The sequence below is a fragment of the Xenopus tropicalis genome, chromosome 7 (genome assembly GCF_000004195.4).
Source record: "Xenopus tropicalis strain Nigerian chromosome 7, UCB_Xtro_10.0, whole genome shotgun sequence".
Taxonomy (NCBI): domain Eukaryota; kingdom Metazoa; phylum Chordata; class Amphibia; order Anura; family Pipidae; genus Xenopus; species Xenopus tropicalis.
The window spans coordinates 32,813,072-32,838,746 of record NC_030683.2 but is presented as its reverse complement, the minus strand read 5'-3'; the positions used below and the strand labels follow the sequence as shown (position 1 = coordinate 32,838,746).

At 41.7% G+C, this 25,675-nt stretch overlaps 1 protein-coding gene and 2 long non-coding RNA genes across 3 annotated transcripts; all 3 read left to right on the top strand.

Annotated features, from left to right (window-relative positions):
- Positions 1–860: 860 nt before the first annotated feature.
- On the top strand, positions 861–9,828 carry LOC108645424. Its single transcript, XR_004223687.1, has 3 exons — positions 861–1,550; positions 3,530–3,696; positions 9,641–9,828. It is a non-coding gene; the product is annotated as an uncharacterized LOC108645424 (long non-coding RNA).
- Positions 9,829–12,482: 2,654 nt separating this feature from the next.
- Positions 12,483–20,333, top strand: LOC116412300. The gene is made up of 2 exons (XR_004223648.1): positions 12,483–12,593; positions 20,250–20,333. It is a non-coding gene; the product is annotated as an uncharacterized LOC116412300 (long non-coding RNA).
- A 2,576-nt stretch (positions 20,334–22,909) lies between these two features.
- Positions 22,910–24,225, top strand: LOC101731045 (RRP12-like protein). Its single transcript, XM_031906489.1, has 2 exons — positions 22,910–23,075; positions 24,051–24,225. Exons 1-2 carry the CDS (start codon positions 22,936–22,938, stop codon positions 24,223–24,225), a joined length of 315 nt encoding a protein of 104 aa, XP_031762349.1. The 5' UTR covers positions 22,910–22,935.
- Positions 24,226–25,675: the final 1,450 nt, after the last annotated feature.

The window sequence follows — 25,675 nt, the reverse complement described above, 5'->3', positions numbered from 1 at the left end:
CCACTAGAGGAAAGGAAGTATTAGTACAGAGGATAGCCACTAGAGGAAAGGAAGTATTAGTACAGAGGATAGCCACTAGAGGAAAGGAAGTATTAGTACAGAGGATAGCCAGTAGAGGAAAGGAAGTATTAGTACAGTGGATAGCCAGTAGAGGAAAGGAAGTATTAGTACAGGGGATAGCCACTAGAGGAAAGGAAGTATTAGTACAGGGGATAGCCACTAGAGGAAAGGAAGTATTAGTACAGTGGATAGCCACTAGAGGAAAGGAAGTATTAGTACAGGGGATAGCCACGAGAGGAATGGAAGTATTAGTACAGAGGATAGCCAGTAGAGGAAAGGAAGTATTAGTACAGTGGATAGCCAGTAGAGGAAAGGAAGTATTAGTACAGGGGATAGCCACTAGAGGAAAGGAAGTATTAGTACAGGGGATAGCCACTAGAGGAAAGGAAGTATTAGTACAGTGGATAGCCACTAGAGGAAAGGAAGTATTAGTACAGAGGATAGCCACTAGAGGAAAGGAAGTATTAGTACAGGGGATAGCCACTAGAGGAAAGGAAGTATTAGTGCAGAGGATAGCCACTAGAGGAATGGAAGTATTAGTACAGGGGATAGCCACTAGAGGAAAGGAAGTATTAGTACAGAGGATAGCCACTAGAGGAATGGAAGTATTAGTACAGGGGATAGCCACTAGAGGAAAGGAAGTATTAGTACAGAGGATAGCCACTAGAGGAATGGAAGTATTAGTACAGGGGATAGCCACGAGAGGAATGGAAGTATTAGTACAGAGGATAGCCAGTAGAGGAAAGGAAGTATTAGTACAGTGGATAGCCAGTAGAGGAAAGGAAGTATTAGTACAGAGGATAGCCACTAGAGGAAAGGAAGTATTAGTACAGAGGATAGCCACTAGAATGAAGTAGTACTGAGGAGAGATTGGAAAGAGAGTAGCAGTGGTGAGAGTTACCACACAGTATATTAGCAGCCAATCAAAGGGAACAGACATGGAGGAGGAAGTTGTTAACTGTTGGGGAGGGAAAACTAGCCATAGCAGGAATAGGAGACTCAGCCTATGGCTGTGCCCATCCTAGAGGTACTTTTTTCTGGCACCTGAGTTTTTGATCCATGCTGTGTGTTTACTGGCAAGACAGTTGTTACCGAAAGGGTTTTAAAACTGTGCAAGCTGTAAGATTTTATACTGTTTTTGTTGTACAGATTTTATATGCTGGACCTGATCATTGCCATGGCACCGTATGCAGATGAACCCTCCATGACTAAGATCTATCACACTATTTTGCCATATCTTGAGGCTCTAAACAGACGGTGAACCTCAACAAGCAGTATTTGTATTTGGGCAGTTATAATAAAGCTTTATTGTGTATTTCACAGGATAAAAATCACAGTTTGCAGAAGAAAGCCTATAGAGTTTTGGAGGAAATATGTGCAGGGGAACAGCCACCATGCAAAGAATTTGTAAACAACAATCTGGAAGAATTACAGAAAACACTCCTGACTTCCCTGAAAAGCACTTCATCCTTTCATCCCCTGGTAAACGGGTCAGTAAACAAGGTGGCTGAGGTGGCAGGGGACTTCATCTCAGAGGGCATCATTCAGAGCTAGTTTCTCAGTCTAGCAGAGATTTCTCAGAAAGTTGCAGTTCAACTATAATTTAGGCCCCTCCTTAGGTCATAAAATCTCTCTACCTACAGAGTTTATCTTGATGCTTCAGTCATATTGCTTTCTGTGCACATTTCTTTCCTTTATGGGTACTATGTGCAGTTCCGCTATTACGTTTCTCACATCTGTGATTTACCCAGCCTCTTGGTGCATGGTATTGCCCAAAGCAGATAGAAAGATTCCTGGAAATAGAGAAGAGAATGTGCGGTTTATTATGTGTGTGTTATCCCCCAAGAGACTTACATCTCAGTGTGAACCTACAAGTTTCTTTTCTTTTTGTGCGTACCTTCAGCCTACGCACTGCGTCTAATGTTACGATGCTTTTTGTGGTTTTCTTTATTTTATTTTTTTTTTTTGTAATACATGTGAACTTGTGGTCAATCAATTGAAACAACATTTTGAGATGCGTAGTGGTGCTATTTCGGAGCAGGCCACTAGATGGCAGTAATCACTAAATACATATATGACTATGCACCTGGCCTCTCTGTGAAGCTGGTGTAACTTGCTGATATGTGCAGGGGTTAAAAGGTCTGTTTGCTGTCACCATATCTGTATGCACCTGAGGAAGGTTGGTTAAGCTGAAACAGGTTGTGCTTAAAGTTTTGCAATTAGTCACTAGGGGAAGGTGTAAGTTGCTCTTTCTGCTCTCTGGGTTATCCTTTTTGCATTACTTGGAATTGATCTAACTAGGCCGGCGTTGCTACTTCTCCAGTCAGTTAGCCACTGTGGGAATGGGAATATATTTTCTCCATCCCCACACAGCTGAGTAGAGAATTGCAAACCTTATACAGAAATGGAATCCCTTATCCGGACACCCGTTATCCAGAAAGCTCCGAATTAAGGAATTAATATACTGTATTAATATAATTTGAAAAAAGTAAAGAGAACAAAATTTTTAACTCTGCATATTTCTTTAAATCTTTTTTACCTGTGGATAGATGGCACAGAATGCATGTCACCTGTTATTTACGTTCACTGACTGTGAGCCTATTTGCCTAATTATTTATCTGTCTTTGTTGAGGGCTAAAAAAAACTGCCAACTTAGTGTTTCCATACCTAATCAGCAGCTTATTTGCCTGTTTATGGGGCCCTCAGAAGGGCCTAGCTAACTTACCTGAGTTACCGAATATCTGCGGGGCAATTTTGAAAATCCTATCAGACAAGGACTGGATAGCCACATTGATGTGGTCTTTGTCTAATATGTCTCCATAGGGACAGTATTTGGCCCAGCGCATGAGTGGGCAAATCAGGCAGAAATATGCTCATTTGGTGGCCTCACCAAGGAAGGTAACTCAACATGTGGCTAGCTTTACTGCAGTAAAGTGATGTATTCATGCCACAATTCTGTTAGGACTTCTTGAAAGCTGCAATAAAGTGTATTTCCTGCATGTGTTTTGGTTATTCCAACCCTCCCTTATCTGCCCATGGATCTAGGCTTGAGCTTGTAAAGTCCATGTTGCTTGAAGATTACCATCTATATGGTCTTGGAAAGAAGAAACTTAAGGTGGCCATACTCAGGCAGGTTTAAGCTGCCGAATCAAGTCCTTTAGACCGATTCAGCTGATCTGCTTGCGTATAGGGTTCCCCAACAGGCATAACCGACCGATATCTGGGCCAAAAATGGCAAGGTGTCGGGCAGGTTTGGTTTTCCCATTGGATTGGGGACCGCGTGGTTTTATTGATGCGGCTCCTATACCATTCATTGTAATTTGATTATTTTGCCAAATATCACCCACCTTAGATGGGCATATTAGGAGAAAGATCTGCTTATTTGATGACCTCACCAAATGAGCAGATCTTAATGTATATGGGCTCCTTTAGTAGACTGTGCACTGAATGGTCCATAACTGGTTTTCAGTATGGAAGACATTTTGGCTGATTCTGATGAAGTAGAGGAAGAGGAAGAGAAACCAACCAAACAACGAAAGAAACGGGCCCGGCAGAAGAGCCAGGCTTGGCTTAAAGAAGGGGAGGAAGATGACCCAGTAAATTTCCTTGATCCCAAAGCTGCACAGCGTGTACTGGGTAAGTAATGAATACTGGTATGAAGGCCCTCAGACCATTTGAGTGTAGGCTCCCTTTGTGGCATTTGGTTTAGCTGCCCTATAACAGGGTTACATAGATTTGCATCATGGCTATAAGACTCAGTCTTTTAACTTTAGATGTAAGATGGAAAATAATGGTTTGATCTCAAATTTTGACAAAGTGGCACTCAGGGCTGGGACCCCGACATCTACTTCTTGGTTAAAGTGCCACAATTTGTGCCCCACTGCTATAATATGATCTATAGCTGTTTGATCATAGTGAAACAACTAAAGGCTCTATATTTATTAAGCTCTATATATCTGCAGTAATAAAGCTGATGCAGAACATAAATAGAGCTTAATTAGTGTTATTTTTCAGGTTAATTGGATCATTCTTCAGCTTCAGTATTACTTAAAATAATGGACTACACCTACGCCATAAACCACATTCTATCACTTTTTAAGGATTGGAGGCTGGGCTAATGTGCAAGCAGTATATGGCACTGCTGGCTGTCAATGCACTGGGGGGGGGGGTACTGCTGGCTACCAATGCACTAGGGGGGCACTGCTGGCTACCAATCCACTGGGGGGGGGGGGCACTGGGTGCTACCAATGCACTAGGGGGGGCACTGCTGGCTACCAATGCACGGGGGGGGGGCACTGCTTGCTAGCAATGTATTAGGGGCACTGTTGGCTACCACGGCACTAGGGTGGCACTGCTGGCTACCAATGTATTTCGGGGCACTGCTGGCTACCAATGTATTAGGGGGCATTGCTGGCTAATAATGTACTAGGGGGGCACTGCTGGCTACCAATGCACTAAAGGGGGCACTGCAGATGTACCACTGTATTATTGGGCACTGCTGGCTTCCATTGAACTGGGGGGGGGGGGCACTGCTGGCTACCAATGTATTTGGGGGTATTGCTCCCTAGCAATGTACTAAGGGGGGCACTGCTGGTTACCAATGTATTAGGGGGCACTGCTGGCTACCAATGTATTATGGGGCACTGCTGGCTACCAATGTATTAGGGGGCACTGCTGCCTAGCAATGTACTAAGGGGGGCACTGCTGGTTACCAATGCACTAGGGGGGGCACTGCTGGCTCCCAATGCACTAGAGGGGGCACTGCTGACTACCAATGTATTAGGGGGCATTGCTGCCTAGCAATGTACTAAGGGGGGCACTGCTGGTTACCAATGCACTAGAGGGGGCACTGCTGGTTACCAATGCACTAGAGGGGACACTGCAGATGTACCACTGTATTATGCGGCACTGCTGGCTTCCAGTGCACTGGGGGGGCACTGCTGGCTACCAATGTATTCGGGGCACTGCTGGCTACCAAGGCACTAGGGGGGCACTGCTGGCTACCAATGTATTAGGGGGCATTGCTGCCTAGCAATGTACTAAGGGGGGCACTGCTGGCTACCAATGCACTAGGGGGGCACTGCTGGCTACCAATCCACTGGGGGGGGGGCACTGGGTGCTACAAATGCACTAAGGGGGCACTGCTGGCTACCAATGCACAGGGGGGCACTGCTAGCTACCAATGTATTATGGGGCACTGCTGGCTACCTAGGCACTAGGGGGGCAATACTGGCTATCAATGTATTAGGGGGCACACTGCTGGCTACCAATGTCCTAGGGGGGCACTGCTGGCTAAATTTACACGGGGGGTGGGCACTGCTGGCAAACAATGTCTCATGTCTGTGTGTCCTTTGTACTGATGGGAGGGGCCATTGGGGGAGTTTCTGAGGGGGCCCAGAAAATTTAGTGGTGAGGGGCACCATGATTTCTGATGGCAGCCCTGCTGTCACATATGAAACCTTTCATGGTTCCCTGCAAATTAGTGCAGTGTTTTGGCTGCAGCATTGTCCATGTCTTGCATCTTAGGGTCTTTGACCTCTCAAGCCTCTCATCAAAAACCAGACGAGCATATTTTGATGAAATAATCTCATTCCCTATAATGACATGATCAGACTCACACTCCCCTCAGCTGCCCATCTATTTTTATCTGGAACATGCTGCTTCTAGAGAGACCTTGGACAGCAAAGCAAATATAATGAAATGGCGGCTTCTATGTGTTTGTGCAAAAAAAACTGTGCCCTTCAAAGGTTTGTGTGGCATCTGTGGTGTACGACATATGCACATTGACACAATGGAATTCTGTGCTTTTTCTCTGTAACCATCAATCAAAGGAAACATGTTTACCAAAGAGTAAGAAATGAACTTATATGTAATATTTCAATACCACAAGCTCTCGACAAAGGCCATGATTCCCAGACCTGGATGTAACGGAGAAGAAGGGCACGTAACCTCCTTTGCAACCACAGACTGGCACATAAAAAGATATTTTGTAGCAGTTACCGTAAAAGAGATGCTATAAGAATACAGCAATTCAGTAAGTACCCCTTTTTCTTAATTAAACATTATGAATGCTGAAGGTTTGCTCTCATTATGTTCCATGGTGTGTGCTGAGAAGCCAAATAATGTACCCGCTTGTGTTATACTCACAGGGATGCATTGGGACAGTGAATGCAATAAAAGGAACAAGTAATATTTTTTCCTACATTCCAAGTTTCTCTGTGTTTCTTTGGGTATGGTGCTTTAAGGTCAATGTGCTCCATTATTACATTATACGTTATTGGTAAAATACATTTTTACATTTTTTTTTTTTTTTTTTTACACTTGGTTTGTACATGAGACATAAACGTGTGACATAAAGAAGAATTCTCGCTTATTGAGAGCTTATAGCCAAAAAGTGAAATAATTCTAGAACCATAAAAAATGATGACCAACTGCAAATTATTTCAGAATATCATTGTCGACATCATACTAAAATTAAATTTTAAGACAAATTAGCCCTTTAAAGTTAATATTAAAACATAAATCCCAAATCTTAAAGACAATTTTGACCTGAATAAATCTAAAACTCAATAAAGACAAATTGAGCCAATGAAACACTTTACTCACAGTCGCACCATTGGTTGAATTAGCACATGTTTGTACATGTGAGCAGTAACGCCACGTCAAGGCTTCAACCCTGTTACCGGCATTCACACACCTTTCCCTCCGGGTGTAACGCCTCAGAGGAGAGCCAATGGGAATCATTTGCCATTGGCTCCCCTCAACAGAAAACATGTCAAACGTGACAACGACAACACAAGAGGCATCGACTGCACGTGTCTATAAGTTCCACCCTTTGCTCATTTAACTTTAACCTTAACTGATTTAACTAAATTTGCAGGCTAAGGTAAAAAAAAACCCTGTCTGAAGCGGCTGGTAATTTGCCTCGGACAGGGAAAAAAACCCTTGGCCTGGAAAAACAACAGAATTACAGAACTATAAACATAACTAACAGGGTATGGGTTATATAGACATGATGTGCAGGAAGGCAAAGCAGGCTGGGATCTTAGTATCTTCAGGCCTTCTTGTTACACCCTTAGCTCACATTCTCTCACACATTCTCTCTTAGAAATAAATACTTACCTGGACTTACCTGTCTTGATGTGCCAGATGAGTGACTGCCTCTCATAATTCCAGGCCTGATGTTACCCGGCAGTCTCATACTCTGGGAGATGGAATCCCAGGTGAAGGAGGAGCTGACGGTTGAAACAGGAGTTGCAGAGGATGATCCGGCCTTTGTGCAGCAGCTAGAGCTGGTCTTGAAGCCCACAGTAATGCCAACTGCCCGCTGATGTTCTTTCTGCTCAATTGAAATACCATGGTGTTATTATTGGCTGGCTTACACACATACCAATATACTCACTTCAGCCAGCTGGAACTTAAAAATGAAAAGCCCGGAACGATGTTTCTTTCCCTTGATGTAGCTTCATCTTCCTTGGCCCCGAGGAATGACAGGGGCGGCTCTCCATTATGTGGCTGGAATAATTTTGCTGGTGGCTGCATGAAAGGGAAAAAAGTATTATAGTCAATATGATACAAAATCCACTGTGAACAGTTGGCCATGTATTTTATAATATACAATAAAGCCTGCAATGGAAATATGCAAGTGCCATATTGCTTGTCTTTGCAGAGACATTTGTTTAATGTGTATAGGTTTTCTGTGGGCTGTCATGGCTGTGTGAGTATAGAGACTTGTGTGCTTAATGCTTAAATTCAAGTTTAACTCATTGCTTTCTGACCCACCTATTTCACTAGTCAGTGCTATTCACCCAGGGCTATAATCATTTTTAATTTTGTATTCCCCACCATTCCATGTACTTACTGTTTTGGGCTGAAAAGGTGGTTCTGCGCCTTTCTCTTCCAGCACCACCCAATCAATGGATTGATAGAATGGGTGGCGCCTGATGTTCCCTCGCAGTCCAAGGCGCCATTTCGGCTTCCTTTTAAGAAGCTAAAGGATCAAAGGACAATTGTTTTAATATCGCTAATGGATGAGAAATATATTTCTTGCAATACTTCTATAGCACTGTTGGGACCCACCTTGCCCAGAAGATTTTTTAGATCTTCATCCAGCCATTTAGGTATTTCGGGATCATGGTGTTTGGTGGCATGAATGAGCTCCTCATCGTCGCTGTGGTCAAAGGGCAGTTTGCCGGTGGCCATGTCGCAGATGGTGATGCCAAATGACCACCAGTCTACTGCTGCAGTGTAGGGGCTTCTATGTAGAATCTTAAAAAGAAATATAAATCTCTTACCAAGTTGCAAAATGCCACCTTTTAAGTATGTTTACTGGCTTAATATTGGCAACGGAGTTCAGTGGGTTTAGTTGGCCAATGAGTGTAGGGAGTAATTCATGAGATCAGTTGGTTCCCTAGCTTGGGTCAGAACAGTCATATTTTCCAGGACCCAATAAATTCTGTAAGGGTATAACTACAACTGCAAATATGGGTGATGCCTGGCACAATCCAGTTGGCACTGAAGCTCTGTATAAGCCTGAGATAGTAATACAGTGTTTATCATGTAATTAAGAAACTGTTGCAGATAAGTTGGTTCTCTCCAGTGGCCCACTTGTACCAATACCTACAGTATATTGCATCTTGGTATTTTAATGCTCTTTTCAACAAGGGGCAAGTGTTGTGCCAACATCTTCTTAGTACCTTCCGAGCCTCCCTTTTGCATGCACAGTACAGTAATATGTAGAGAAAATGTAACTACTGTATGCAGAAACCACAAGGGGGGGGGGGGGGCTTTTTGAATATCGGTAAGATGGCAACCTGGCACATATAGAGTGTGATCCCTGTAATTATTTCCAAACAGGAGCACTGGTCCAGGGAAAAAGAGTTATTAAACTTTGGAGTGCCTATACCCCCCTCCAGTATATTACTCTATCCTTGTCCTTAAATAATTATTTGTCTAACAGTTAAAACTTTACGTCTTTGTAAGACATCAGCTGTATTGTATATTCTGTTCTGTTGTCCAGGGCACATTCTCCTATACTTCTTGCTTTTACTAGGTTTCGGCTGTAATTATACTCTATTTGCATATCTCACCTCCGGGGCCATGTATCCCACAGTTCCAGCCCTGCCAATCGTGGTGTCGCCGCGGAAGATATTCTGCTTGGCCAGGCCGAAATCGGAGATTTTTGCATGCCCTCGATGGTCCAACAGAATATTCAGGGGTTTAATGTCTCTGTAATATAACGATAAAAGGAATTAGATAAAAAAAAGACAAGGGCTGCTGATTTGCAGCAATGTTACAGAGAGGAAAAATTGTATACTGACCGGTGGATAATCCCCTTGTTATGCAGGAACTGCAGGCCGCAGATCATCTCCGCCGAATGGAACCTGTTAAACAGGGAAATAATGGTTACCTCCATAAAGATTATCATGTAATATGAAATTTAAATATGATGCTCCCCAGTGTCAAAATGTACTTATTGTATTATTCCATCCTTTGTATAGGTACAATTTGTATAAATCTATTTCTTAGTGATATTGTACCTGTACCAATATAATACTTACCGTACTCTCTGTATATCTAGGCTGCCGTATTGATCCAGCTCATCCTCAAGGCTTCCCCCACTCAGGAATTCCATGACATAAAAGGCGTGCCGCTGGTTACACAGACAATTGCAAAGTGTCAAGAGAAGGAAGAAATGGCACAAGACTTACAACGTAGGGTGGTACTTATTTTTATGAATTACATAATGGTGCAAATAAATGTAAAGCCAAATAGAATGGAATCCTCATTTTTTCAGTAATAAATATCCTGAAAATGCTGCACACAAAGAATACAATATATATATTTATATATTATATGAATATAAGTCATGCTGCATGTTGTTATTAATCTCAACAGGCAGAATGCAGTGCTGGCTGTAAAAACCCTGCATAAACATGTATGGGGTGCACAAGGCAAGCAGACCTGAAATAATGTGTATAATGGCTTTAGGAAGGTATTTGTTTTATAAACTGTGCTGTATATTTTGTTTGCTTGTTATGTGGAGGCATGTCATTTGTAATGGCTGTAATATATATAATATGTAGGGCATTATGTTAGGGGATCAGATGTATGACTATAGCAGTTGGTAGTACCTGTGTTTGAAAAGCGGCATAGCCTTGGCAAAGGAACCGGCAGTCTCTGGCGATGTTAAGTACTTGGGCCTCAGTAAGAAGGCTGCTGTAATCAGTCTCTTTGGTCTTCTTGATGGATTTTACAGCCACATGTTTCTTTCTGCCTCCTAATGTAGCCAGTATAACCTGTGAAAGGCACAAAGAGAGTCAATATATGTAACTGTGTTATTAGAGCACAAAGATGGAAATTATTCATATTTTTTATTTACACCTGATTGAAAATAATCCCTAGATAATTCATTTATTTCACTTTCTACCACATTTTGGATTTATAGACAACAAAAAAGAGCTGTATCTAATGGGAAGCTCACTTTGCCGAATCCTCCTTTTCCCAGCTCAGAATAGAAATTGTAGCTGGAGATGCTGAGTGGGTTTGGCCTTGAAGGTTGCGCTTGGGATCTCCCGGCTCCGGCTCCTCCTAGTGGGGAAAAGAGAGAGTTTATTTACAGTTTATGGAATAATAATAGTTAATTCAGCACTGGAAACAGTTCCATTTTAGTTGAATTCTATCTGTTCCCATGTTTTGCTGCTCCCATGTACTGCATGGGCCCCTTAATCACGTGGGCCAATCATTTTTGCAATTTAGCCATTTTTAAGTGATTTCTCTTTACCTTCATCACTCTCCTCCCTTCTCCGTTTCTCCCTGCAGCACTCATCGGGTGGCTGCTCCTCAGGACTCCTCTCTCTCTTCTTTAACTTTTCTTCTTCCTCTTCTTTACTCTCTCCTCTTCTCTTCTTCTCCCGTGAGTGTCTGGGGCTCCTGTCGCTAAAATCTGGACGGCTCCTCTTCATTTTTTCTGTAAGAACTCCCTGCTACTTCTTCTTCTGTCACTGAAGTCTTCTGGCCAACTGTCACTTTCCAACGGTTGAGGTCTCTTGCCCTGTGGTCACATGGTCACATGGACACAGGCTATTAGATACCATTGCAGCACAGAGCCAGGGACATATCCATATGTTGCTTTATGTGTGGATCTGTATGAGCCCAACATGCAGGTTCTCTTTTCCCTACAGTGTAAGGTTCATATACAGTGAGAAAGGGATCCTCTCATAGCCCTAAGTTAATCAGGTTAATCAGCCCGGTGCCAGGGCACAACATTAAAGGAAGACGACCCTGCAACAGCTTTTTGTATGCAAATAAACCAAAGAGCATCTTCCATTTGAAATGTTCCGTTAACTTTCCTTGCCCAGGTCTGAGTAAACATTCCACCATTCTACAGGCACAGTTATGAGTAGCAGATTGCTGGGTTATATCTCTACATCGGATGCCCCCCACTTTATAGCAAGGGTTAATAACTATATCCAAGAAATGCATTTTCTTATTGCCCTATCTGATAACAAATGTGAAAGACGTATCACAATTTTGCAACTATGGTTTAATTATAAAGATTCCAATGCAGAGCAGGTATGGCATCTGTTATCCAGAATGAGCAGAACCTGGGGTTTTCTGGATAAGAATTTTTCTGCAATTAGGATCTCCTACAATTGCTTACTATAACAAATACACAAAATGCTGATATTGCTTGATATCCTTTATTGACATATTTATAGTACATTCTTTACCACATCTGATACAAACCGGTGTTCCTTGAAATGTAAGGACCAATGGTTGGGTGAGCAGGAAGACCGTCAGACACCTGGGCCTACAAGGAGTTTCCCAAGTAGCCTGCTGGGCCAGTCCAACCCTGATATTCAGTTACATCAAGAAAAGTCAGCACATTCCACAATCAAATAAAAACCTTAACTTAATTCCAAGGAGCATATAAGGCAAGAAACAAGAAATCTAGAGATAGAGATACTAATTCCAAACACAGACACAAGCAATAAGCAACCAGTTGTCAATTATTTTGATCAGACTGGTCCAAGTATCTTTTAGAAATTGGGTATGTTAAACCAGTGCTTCATCATCACTGTGACAGATACCCCGTAGGTGGGGCTGAAATACGTTGGGTATCCTTCCTTTTGCCTTTTTTTTGGTATGTTACATAAAACAAGCGTTTTTTCATATAATGGAGTGCTCTATTCCTTTTAGTTTTTTCTTATTTGTTACTCGTTGTCACTGTGGGAATGCCAGAGGGTGCAGCCCCTGATGGCGGCCCTGTTTACTGTAACAGAGCCTAGTGAATGAGAGAGTTTATATCTGTGTTCTGCACTCACTGAATTCACTGCTTCTCGGCAGGCAAAAGAGAGCATGAGGATTTCTTACTTACTCTAAGGTAGAGCCTTGCCAGGGCACCTGGCCTCCTACATTTATGTCATCAGTGCACACAGTTGTAAAGCGATCCTTCTGGGTACAGCAGCACACTAAAGCGTCTGTACGACTCCGACACTCGCACATCTCTCCCTTCTGCTAGACAAGAAAAAGTGAGTCCCAACTACTTCAACCTCATTTTGTTTTCTCTGTCATTCTAGGACTCCGATTGTTGCTTTCTTTTGTAAATTTAGGCTCTGAAATATAACATATCCTCCATATATGATGGATAGATAGATAGAAAGATAAATAGATAGATTTGTCAATAGTCTAATGCCTAATTAAAACTTGCAGGTGATGTAGGTGCTTGTAAGTCTATGATAATACTGTAAAAAGGAGTGTTGGATTTTTATGTTCTTAAAATATAATTCTGGTGTAAGATTCTTTGAGATTTTAAATCATTCCAACAAAAATCATTATTCATCTTTTATACATTGACATATGTTATGTATTGAGCGAAAAATCATGATATATCACTGTGTTATTGCAACATACGTGATCATTCTGTAATAAATTTGATATTGATATTGATGTAATTGAGCAGCATTAAGAGACAAAGGCTCATACATCTAATACATATTAATGATATAATACATTGTGCCCTGTTTCAGAGTAAGAAAGTGCTCTATGGTTTGCAAGCTGTAGGACGAGGCACTGGAGGCGCCAGTTAGTTCTGTGACCTTAGTGGCTCCTCTCAGAAACCTAAAGGCAGAGATCCAGCAAAGGGGGATTTGTTGGTAATGGTGAAATGATGTCTCATATAGATCTTGTACATGAATGATTTTAAAGTTACTAGGAAGTGTAATTGCAACTGAAAGCAGTAAATTCTCTGCTCTGCTGAATCTCATTGCAAAAAATAAGGGATAGAGGAACAACTCACAAATTACGTTATTTTTAAAGGAGAATTCAATCCACAACTAAAATGGGAAGTTTGAGAACAAACTTAATGTTGGTTTGAAAAACATGTGAAGTCACTGAGTGAAATCTGATTGGCTGTTGGTGTCTCCACCTACTTTTTCTAAACTTTAACCTTAGTCCCCTAGTCACCAACAGCGAAAAGTTTGGGGACCCTAACATAAATAGTGTGAGAAAAGCAGCATTTTAAATTTAAACCAAAAAAATTCAATAGGTGAAGTCTGATTGGGCGAAGAAGTGTGGAGTGTTTGGGTATTGTACCCTCTACAAACTGTAGGAGGAGTAGCATTTAGAAAATGGGGGGCGCTAAGAAGAAGAAGAAGAAGAAAAAGCGCAAGAATAAGCTGAAGTCGAAGAACAGTATGTTGGGGTTTTTTCAACCCAACATAATAATGAAAGGACATAGCAGAATGTTGCAATTATGTTAAAGAGAATTGAAATAAAGCAAACAATAAATAAACTCTAACGATCGCTTCCTTGTGTCTCCATCCATTTCGCTGAGCGCAGATTTAGACAAAGGATAAAAGCAGTTAAGAAACAGTTGATTCCATTTGTTATTGTAATTCATAATCAAATTAATAAGTAGCGATTGGTATCCTAGGATTATGGCGTCGTAGCAACAAGTAAGTTTAACCTTTTTAGTGCCATAGGACGTAGATTCTACGTCCTAGGTACCAAGGGACCAAAGTGCCATAGAACGTAGAATCTACGTCCTACAGCACTAACGGGTTTACAAGCGCTGCGCTCGCTTTTAAAGCAGCGCAGCGCTTGTAAAGCCTGCACAACCCCCTAGGCAACGAGCAAGTAAGGTCATACTTACGGATCCGGTCCCCCAGCGCCGCCGATCCGGGTCCTCAGCCAATGACAGCAGTGGACACGCATTGATGACGTGTCCACTGCTGTCCCTTTAATTGTCGCCGCCCCCGCCGTCGCCTCTTCACTCCTGCTGCCACGTGAGACTGCTGGAGCCCCCCTGCTGCCTTCCTGCTGGATTGGTCGCCCTGATCGCCTGCCTGCATTGTGTAAGCTGAACTACAACTCTCTAACCACTGTTTATTTTGCTTATTTCTATCTCAACTGTCTAAAATTTTTTTTTTTTTTTCCATTTCTTCTTCTATCTTTGTCATTATTACACTTTTACACACATACACACTTATTTACAACTTTCCCAAGCACACACAGACACTTACACACACACTTACACTTACATGTTTTTTTTTTTTTTTTTCCTTTCTTTCTTTTCTTTTCTTTCTTTCTTTGCTTTCTTTGGCAGTCTTTTTTTTTTACTAAAACTTTATTTCTGATCTTGCTCTATAATTATCTGATTTATTTGGTTGCATTTTAGTGTTTTTTTTGCATTTTCATAATTGATTTCTGTTTTTTTATTATTTTATTGCACTGTAACTTTTGTATTGCTATTGGGTGCTGAATTTGCAGTGACATTGGTGGATCCAGGGCTCTGACCACCGATTTCATTGCAATAATTGTTCTTCTGTTGGTTTGAGTGGTTTTTATTTGAATTTACTGATTTTATGGTGTTTTATTTTTGCATTGTTCTTTATTGTGTATTTAGTGCCCCAAAAAGGTTGCTTTTGCAGTGACATTGGTGGATCCAGGGCTCTGACCACCGATTTCATTGCAACTATTGTTCTTTGATTGCTTTTAGTGGTTTTATTCCATTTTAACTTCATTTGATTTCACTTGTTCTAGAAAGGTCCAGAGGTGCTAAGATTGTTCTGGTAGTTTCTATTGCCAAGGGTTAGGCTGATGCCACACATGGCGTAGGGCTGATTTTTTCAGCAAGTGGAAAAACGCTTGCCGAAAATTCAGCCCTACGCCTGCTACTTGTGCCTGCACCCGAATGAATGGAATACGCTCGGGTGCAGGCACATGTAGCCGATATACGCATGAAAACGCGAGACTTTGCATTCTCACGCGTTTTCATGCGTATATCGGCTACATGTGCCTGCACCCGAGCGTATTCCATTCATTCGGGTGCAGGCAAAAAAAAAAGGGGTGCATAGAGTGCAGCCCCAATATTATGCATTTTCAGGTTTGGCGGCCATGTACTTATGTGCACCCATACATATGGGGTATCGTTTTATTCAGGGGAACTTGCAGATTTATGGTTAGTAAGTTTTTGGTAGTTGCCATGGAGATTTTGGGGAGAAATCTAGGTTTGTATCTGGTTTTTCCTTGATTTCTGACCAAAGCGTTGACTTCTGCAAGGGACTGCGGCCACAATTTTCCATGTAGAAAGAGAAGAGTGGTGTCTTTGAATAGCTGAAGCTGTGCACTTTTCATAAATATATAGTTTGCGGTGGTTATTTCACAGGTAGGGGGGTGTTTAGACTAAATAACTGCAGGTAGAGCACATAGAGCACAGACCCCCCTTATGCATTGCCCCTGTTTGGGGGCATTTGGTGGCCACGTTTTTATGTGCACCCATACATATGGGGTATCGTTTTATTCAGGGGAACTTGCAAATTGAGGTTTAGTAAGTTTTTGGTAGTTGCCATGGAGATTTTGGGGAGAAATCTAGGTTTGTATCTGGTTTTTCCTTGATTGCTGACCAAAATCTAGGTTTGTATCTGGTTTTTCCTTGATTTCTGACCAAAGTGCTGACTTATGCAAGGGACTGCGGCCACAATTTTCCATGTAGAAAGAGAAGAGTGGTGTCTCTGAATAGCTGAAGGTGTGCACTTTTCGTAAATATATAGATTGTAGGGGTTATTTCACAGGTAGGGGGGGTTAACACTGAAAAACTGCAGGTAGTGCACATAGAGCGCAGCCCCCAAAATTTCAACTGAAATTGCCCTTAATGCATTGCCCCTGTTTTGGGGCATTTGGTGGCCACGTCTTTATGTGCACCCATACATATGGGGTATCGTTTTATTCAGGGGAACTTGCAGATTAATGGTTAGTAAGTTTTTGGTAGTTGCCATGGAGATTTTGGGGAGAAATCTAGGTTTGTATCTGGTTTTTCCTTGATTTCTGACCAAAGCGCTGACTTCTGCAAGGGACTGTGGCCACAGTTTTCCATGTAGAAAGAGAAGAGTGGTGTCTCTGAATAGCTGAAGGTGTGCACTTTTTGGAAATATATAGTTTGTGGGAGTTATTTCACAGGTATGGGGGTGTTTAGACTAAATAACTGCAGGTAGAGCACATAGAGCACAGCCCCCCCCTTATGCATTGCCCCTGTTTGGGGGCATTTGGTGGACACGTCTTTATGTGCACCCATACATATGGGGTATCGTTTTATTCAGGGGAACTTGCAAATTGAGGTTTAGTAAGTTTTTGGTAGTTGCCATGGAGATTTTGGGGAGAAATCTAGGTTTTTTATCTGGTTTTTCCTTGATTTCTGACCAAAATCTAGGTTTGTATCTGGTTTTTCCTTAATTTCTGACCAAAGCGCTGACTTCTGCAAGGGACTGCGGCCACAATTTTCCATGTAGAAAGAGAAGAGTGGTGTCTCTGAATAGCTGAAGTTGTCTATTTTTAATCAATATACAGTTTATATGGTTTTTTTCACAGGTAAGGGGCAATTTTGTCTGAAAAGCTTTGAGATGTGCACATAAATTGCAGCCCCATTATTATGCATTGCCCCTGTTTTGGGGCATTTGGTGGCCACGTCTTTATGTGTACCCATACATATGGGGTATCGTTTTATTCAGGGGAACTTGCAGATTGATGTTTAGTAAGTTTTTGGTAGTTGCCATGGAGATTTTGGGGAGAAATCTAGGTTTGTATCTGGTTTTTCCTTGATTTCTGACCAATGCGCTTACTTCTGCAAGGGACTGCGGCCACAATTTTCCATGTAGAAAGAGGAGAGTGGTGTCTCTGAATAGCTGAAGGTGTGCACTTTTCAGAAATATATAGTTTGTGGGGGTTATTTTACAGGTGGGGGGGTTAACACTGAAGAACTGCAGGAAGTGCACATAGAGCGCAGCCCCCAAAATTTCAACTGAAATTGCCCTTATGCATTGCCCCTGCTTTGGGGCATTTGGTGGCCACGTCTTTATGTGTACCCATACATATGGGGTATCGTTTTATTCAGGGGAACTTGCAGATTGATGTTTAGTAAGTTTTTGGTAGTTGCCATGGAGATTTTGGGGAGAAATCTAGGTTTGTGTCTGTTTTTTCCTTGATTTCTGACCAATGCGCTGACTTCTGCAAGGGACTGCGGCCACAATTTTCCATGTAGAAAGAGGAGAGTGGTGTCTCTGAATAGCTGAAGGTTTGCACTTTTCAGAAATATATAGTTTGTGGGGGTTATTTTACAGGTAGGGGGGGTTAACACTGAAAACCTGCAGGAAGTGCACATAGAGCGCAGCCCCCAAAATATCAACTGAAATTGCCCTTATGCATTGCCCCTGTTTTGGGGCATTTGGTGGCCACGTCTTTATGTGTACCCATACATATGGGGTATTGTTTTATTCAGGGGAACTTGCAGATTGATGTTTAGTAAGTTTTTGGTAGTTGCCATGGAGATTTTGGGGAGAAATCTAGGTTTTTTTTCTGTTTTTTCCTCGATTTCTGACCAAAGCGCTGACTTCTGCAAGGGACTGCGGCCACAATTTTCTATGTAGAAAGAAAAGAGTGGTGTCTCTGAATAGCTGAAGGTGTGCACTTTTCAGAAATATATAGTTTGTGGGGGTTATTTCACAAGTAGGGGGGGTTAACACTGAAAAACTGCAGGTAGTGCACATAGAGCACAGCACCCACATTTTTAGCTGTAATTGCCCTTGTGCATTGCCCCTGCTTTGGAGTGTTTGGTGCCCATGTCTTTATGTGCACCCATACATATGGGGCATCATTTTATTCAGTAGAAATTTGTCTTTCAAATTTGCCTTTGTTAGAAAATTTTTATGAGATTTTTTTTTGTCAAATCCACATTTGATCATGCGTCCAAGTTTACGTTTTAGAAAAAAAAAAAATGTCAAAAAAACTTCCAAATTTCACAATGCACTGACAAAAGGTATTTGGCTTTTGAGTGAAAACTACATTGCACCTAGAAACCTGAAGGTCTGTAGTTTCTAAAGATACCAAACATGAGGGGATATTTTAGATTTACATATAAGTTATGCTGCATCAACTGTTACAAGCGCTTTTCTGCTTTGTTCTGGTGTGATATTGTACAAAGTATTTCTTTAGTTTGGGGGTTACTTCTGCACAGGAACTGTGGGGTACCACCACATATTTGGTATCGTTGGAATTGGGAGTATCAGGGCTTTTACAAACAATAAAAAAAAGTGAGTAAAATTAACTTTTCTATGGAAAAAAAACTCAAAATATACAGAAATTTTTCATAATTTTATTTTTTTTTTACATAATTCACCCAAAATACACATCATATCTCCAGAAAAGTTATAAAATTTGGTATGTATGTCGAAGCCCAATTAGTGACGAAAAAAACGATATATAATTTCCCTAGTTTCATGGAGGTTTTCCTACCAAAAAACATTGTTAAAGCGAATGAGTACAAAATGCTTAAAAAACGTCTGGCACTGGGGGGAACCGAAATGACGAATTCGGCTGGCACTTAAAGGGTTAAACAAGGCTCTGTATACTCAAATAATGCATCACTAATTCAATATGAGGGAAATATAAAGAAAAAGGAGATAAAGGAAAACATCGAAGGAAGTACAAATATCAACATGGCCAGGACATTGACGGGGGGCCTGCTATGTGTCCTTACACAAATGTTTTAGAGCAAGTCCTCTGCAAGGGTTTCATGCAGGCATTTAGTACCCTTCAATATTAAGACTTCTATCTAATGTTCAGGTTGCTTCTGGGACCATTTTTTTGCCTTACTCAGTAGTCCTAAAAGTAAAAGCTGGGAACTTTGGTTATTGTGTATTTACTGAGGTTGATCTCTGTACATAATAGTGATGCTTTGTTGGTGGAAAACAAACAGTTTGAGGAAATGCTTGCTCAGCTCTGATTGGTTCAATCTCGGCACCTAACTGGATAAACTATTTCTGATGCCGCTGTTTTCAGTAGGGAAAGCCTAAGTTTAGAATTGTTTTTATCTGCCTATCTTGTTATTAAGAAAGTTCTGAATAATGGAAAAGGGCATCACCGATAGAGTCCATTTTAAACATGTAATTACATTTTTTTTAAATTATTTTCTCTTTCGTTTGTAATTATAGTACCTTGTACTTAATGGTAACTAAGCTGCATTAATCCATATTGGTGGCAAAACAATCCAATAGGTTTTTCATGTTTAAAAGGTTTTTAGAAGACTAGGGTATTGTAAGCCGAATTATAGAAAGATCCCTTATTTTGAAAACTCTTTATATTCAGCTGCTCATCTATATCAAGATGGACGAAATCTTCGCTTTATACTGGTATGGGACCTGTTATCCAGAATGCTTGGGACCTGGGGTTTTCCAGATAAGGGATCTTTCTGTAATTTGGATCTCCATAACTTAAGTCTAATAAAAAATCATTTAAATATTGAATAAACCCAATAGGATTGTTTTGCCTGCAATAAGGATTAATTATATCTTAGTTTGGATCAAGTACCAGGTACCAGATACATTTTTAAAATTAGAATTATTTGCTTATATTGGAGTCTATGGGAGATGGCCTTTCAGTAATTTGGAACTTTCCGGATAATGGGTTTCCGGATAAGGGATGCCATACCTGTATTAACTTTTGTTATGTTATAGAAGGACCCTTTCTAAGCAACTTTTTAACCGGTCTTTTTTAATTGCTGACAAACCAATTGATTTTTACACTTAATTCCTATTGGGCATTTTACAATGTTACTGGTCGAAATGGATGGTGCCAATAAGCGCATATTAGCGTTGTCTTCAAGCTTTAATGCAAAACATTCGCTCTGATTTCAGATCTGGACAATGTTACCTGGATTTTGCACCTTCAAGGGAATTGCACGCACCCTGGGAATGGCAATCAATGATCGTCCAGACCTGAGAAGCTAACGGGGCAGATTCTACTAATACTAATACAGGGGATAGCCACTACAGGAAAGGAAGTATTAGTACAGGGGATAGCCACTAGAGGAAAGGAAGTATTAGTACAGTGGATAGCCACTAGAGGAAAGGAAGTATTAGTACAGAGGATAGCCACTAGAGGAAAGGAAGTATTAGTACAGAGGATAGCCACTAGAGGAAAGGAAGTATTAGTACAGAGGATAGCCACTAGAGGAAAGGAAGTATTAGTACAGAGGATAGCCACTAGAGGAAAGGAAGTATTAGTACAGGGGATAGCCACTAGAGGAAAGGAAGTATTAGTACAGAGGATAGCCACTAGAGGAAAGGAAGTATTAGTACAGAGGATAGCCACTAGAATGAAGTAGTACTGAGGAGAGATTGGGAAGAGAGTAGCAGTGGTGAGAGTTACCACACAGTATATTAGCAGCCAATCAAAGGGAACAGACATGGAGGAGGAAGTGGTTAACTGTTGGGGAGGGAAAACTAGCCATAGCAGGAATAGGAGACTCAGCCTATGGCTGTGCCCATCCTAGAGGTACTTTTTTCTGGCACCTGAGTTTTTGATCCATGCTGTGTGTTTACTGGCAAGACAGTTGTTACCGAAAGGGTTTTAAAACTGTGCAAGCTGTAAGATTTTATACTGTTTTTGTTGTACAGATTTTATATGCTGGACCTGATCATTGCCATGGCACCGTATGCAGATGAACCCTCCATGACTAAGATCTATCACACTATTTTGCCATATCTGGAGGCTCTAAACAGACGGTGAACCTCAACAAGCAGTATTTGTATTTGGGCAGTTATAATAAATAATTGTTTATTTCACAGGATAAAAATCACAGTTTGCAGAAGAAAGCCTATAGAGTTTTGGAGGAAATATGTGCAGGGGAACAGCCACCATGCAAAGAATTTGTAAACAACAATCTGGAAGAATTACAGAAAACACTCCTGACTTCCCTGAAAAGCACTTCATCCTTTCATCCCCTGGTAAACGGGTCAGTAAACAAGGTGGCTGAGGTGGCAGGGGACTTCATCTCAGAGGGCATCATTCAGAGCTAGTTTCTCAGTCTAGCAGAGATTTCTCAGAAAGTTGCAGTTCAACTATAATTTAGGCCCCTCCTTAGGTCATAAAATCTCTCTACCTACAGAGTTTATCTTGATGCTTCAGTCATATTGCTTTCTGTGCACATTTCTTTCCTTTATGGGTACTATGTGCGTTCCGCTATTACGTTTCTCACATCTGTGATTTACCCAGCCTCTTGGTGCATGGTATTGCCCAAAGCAGATAGAAAGATTCCTGGAAATAGAGAAGAGAATGTGCGGTTTATTATGTGTGTGTTATCCCCCAAGAGACTTACATCTCAGTGTGAACCTACAAGTTTCTTTTCTTTTTGTGCGTACCTTCAGCCTACGCACTGCGTCTAATGTTACGATGCTTTTTGTGGTTTTCTTTTTTTTTTTTTGTAATACATGTGGTCAATCAATTGAAACAACATTTTGAGATGCGTAGTGGTGCTATTTCGGAGCAGGCCACTAGATGGCAGTAATCACTAAATACATATATGACTATGCACCTGGCCTCTCTGTGAAGCTGGTGTAACTTGCTGATATGTGCAGGGGTTAAAAGGTCTGTTTGCTGTCACCATATCTGTATGCACCTGAGGAAGGTTGGTTAAGCTGAAACAGGTTGTGCTTAAAGTTTTGCAATTAGTCACTAGGGGAAGATGTAAGTTGCTCTTTCTGCTCTCTGGGTTATCCTTTTTGCATTACTTGGAATTGATCTAACTAGGCCGGCGTTGCTACTTCTCCAGTCAGTTAGCCACTGTGCATCCATTTGCCTGCTTATTCTGTGCTGGGAGAATGGAATATATTTTCTCCATCCCCACACAGCTGAGTAGAGAATTGCAAACCTTATACAGAAATGGAATCCCTTATCCGGACACCCATTATCCAGAAAGCTCCGAATTAAGGAATTAATATACTGTATTAATATAATTTGAAAAAAGTAAAGAGAACAAAATTTTTAACTCTGCATATTTCTTTAAATCTTTTTTACCTGTGGATAGATGGCACAGAATGCATGTCACCTGTTATTTACGTCCACTGACTGTGAGCCTATTTGCCTAATTATTTATCTGTCTTTGTTGAGGGCTAATAAAAACTGCCAATTTAGTGTTTCCATACCTAATCAGCAGCTTATTTGCCTGTTTATGGGGCCCTCAGAAGGGCCTAGCTAACTTACCTGAGTTACCGAATATCTGCGGGGCAATTTTGAAAATCCTATCGGACAAGGACTGGATCGCCACATTGATGTGGTGTTTGTCTAATATGTCTCCATAGGGACAGTATTTGGCCCAGCGCATGAGTGGGCAAATCAGGCAGAAATATGCTCATTTGGTGGCCTCACCAAGGAAGGTAACTCAACATGTGGCTAGCTTTACTGCAGTAAAGTGATGTATTCATGCCACAATTCTGTTAGGACTTCTTGAAAGCTGCAATAAAGTGTATTTCCTGCATGTGTTTTGGTTATTCCAACTCTCCCTTATCTGCCCATGGATCTAGGCTTGAGTTGGTAAAGTCCATGTTGCTTGAAGATTACCATAAAGTCCTAGTAAACATCCGTAAGGCTGAAGCCAGAAATAAGAGACAGAAAGCATTGAAACAGGCTGCAGCAGTGGGAGAGGAGGACGATCAAGAAACCAAAAAACTGGAGGGAAATAGGTAAGAACACTGCTACAGACCCCTCTATTCAATCTCTGTACATTATTGCACACTAAGCCAAAGTTAAACAACCGTTTTTTTCCTACAGTATTACTTGGATTACTATTAAATTTCCTTGTAATCCAGCAGCATTGATACTTCTCTTTCCCACCTGGAACCCTCACTATATTGTTGCACCAGCAACGCCCTCTGAGCCAAAAGCTGTTAAGATATGCTGAGAAGTGCACTATACCGATTGTGTGGGCTGCTATAGGCTATATATAGTCTCTTAATAGGCTCCTATATGGGGTTGCAAGCTAATGTACATTGTTTAAGCTGTTGCATTATTAATTTACGTTGTCGTTTATCAGCGCTATACAAAGAATGGTGCCCTTTAAGCAGTGTCTCCATTAAAAACCTAAGGACCCTAGAAAATCTTTATTAGGCAGGGTTTCTAAAATGTGTTTAATTTAGACGTGTCTTCTGTCTTGCTTTGTGTCTAGATATAAATTGAATTCATCAGGACACACGTTATCAACAGGGCAGATACTGAACTTTAATTTGAATAAGCAAACATTTGTTTGTAAAAACTAAATGCAGCAGATGCCTGATCTAGATGGTCTTGGAAAGAAGAAACTTAAGGTGGCCATACTCAGGCAGGTTTAAGCTGCCGAATCAAGTCCTTTAGACCGATTCAGCTTATCTGCTTGCGTATAGGGTTCCCCAACAGGCCTAACCGACCGATATCTGGGCCAAAAATGGCAAGGTGTCGGGCAGGTTTGATTTTCCCATTGGATTGGGGACCGCATGGTTTTATTGATGCGGCTCCTATACCATTCATTGTAATTTGATTATTTTGCCAAATATCACCCACCTTAGATGGGCATATTAGGAGAAAGATCTGCTTATTTGATGACCTCACCAAATGAGCAGATCTTAATGTATACGGGCTCCTTTAGTAGACTGTGCACTGAATGGTCCATAACTGGTTTTCAGTATGGAAGACATTTTGGCTGATTCTGATGAAGTAGAGGAAGAGGAAGAGAAACCAACCAAACAACAAAAGAAACGGGCCCGGCAGAAGAGCCAGGCTTGGCTTAAAGAAGGGGAGGAAGATGACCCAGTAAATTTCCTTGATCCCAAAGCTGCACAGCATGTACTGGGTAAGTAATGAATACTGGTATGAAGGCCCTCAGACCATTTGAGTGTAGGCTCCCTTTGTGGCATTTGGTTTAGCTGCCCTATAACAGGGTTACATAGATTTGCATCATGGCTATAAGACTCAATCTTATAACTTTAGATGTAAGAGGGAAAATAATGGTTTGATCTCAAATTTTGACAAAGTGGCACTCAGGCTGGGACATCTACGTCTTGGTTAAAGTGCCACAGTTTGTGCCCCACTGCTATAATATGATCTATAGCTGTTTGATCATAGTGAAACAACTAAAGGCTCTATATTTATTAAGCTCTATATATCTGCAGTAATAGAGCTGATGCAGAACATAAATAGAGCTTAATTAGTGTTATTTTTCAGGTTAATTGGATCATTCTTCAGCTTCAGTATTACTTAAAATAATGGACTACACCTACGCCATAAACCACATTCTATCACTTTTTAAGGATTGGAGGCTGGGCTAATGTGCAAGCAGTATATGGCACTGCTGGCTGTCAATGCACTGGGGGGGGGGTACTGCTGGCTACCAATGCACTAGGGGGGCACTGCTGGCTACCAATCCACTGGGGGGGGCACTGGGTGCTACCAATGCACTAGGGGGGCACTGCTGGCTACCAGTCCACTGGGGGGGGGGGGGCACTGGGTGCTACCAATGCACTAGGGGGGCACTGCTGGCTACCAATGCACGGGGGGGGCACTGCTTGCTAGCAATGTATTAGGGGCACTGTTGGCTACCACGGCACTAGGGTGGCACTGCTGGCTACCAATGTATTTCGGGGCACTGCTGGCTACCAATGTATTAGGGGGCATTGCTGGCTAATAATGTACTAGGGGGGCACTGCTGGCTACCAATGTATTATGGGACACTGCTGACTACCAATGTATTATGGGGCACTGCTGGCTACCAATGTATTATGGGGCACTGCTGGCTACCTAGGCACTAGGGGGGCAATACTGGCTATCAATGTATTAGGGGGCACACTGCTGGCTACCAATGTCCTAGGGGGGCACTGCTGGCTAAATTTACACGGGGGGTTGGCACTGCTGGCAAACAATGTCTCATGTCTGTGTGTCCTTTGTACTGATGGGAGGGGCCATTGGGGGAGTTTCTGAGGGGGCCCAGAAAATTTAGTGGTGAGGGGCCCCATGATTTCTGATGGCAGCCCTGCTGTCACATAAGGAAACCTTTCATGGTTCCCTGCAAATTAGTGCAGTGTTTTGGCTGCAGCATTGTCCATGTCTTGCATCTTAGGGTCTTTGACCTCTCAAGCCTCTCATCAAAAACCAGACGAGCATATTTTGATGAAATAATCTCATTCCCTATAATGACATGATCAGACTCACACTCCCCTCAGCTGACCATCTATTTTTATCTGGAACATGCTGCTTCTAGAGAGACCTTGGACAGCAAAGCAAATATAATGAAATGGCGGCTTCTATGTGTTTG

Coding starts and splice junctions, on each gene's coding strand:
- LOC101731045 (XM_031906489.1), top strand. CDS start 22,936: ATGTTGCTTGAAGATTACCATAAAGTCCTAGTAAACATCCGTAAGGCT. Junction 23,076..24,050: donor AAAAAACTGGAGGGAAATAG/GTAAGAACACTG, acceptor ACTGGTTTTCAG/TATGGAAGACATTTTGGCTG.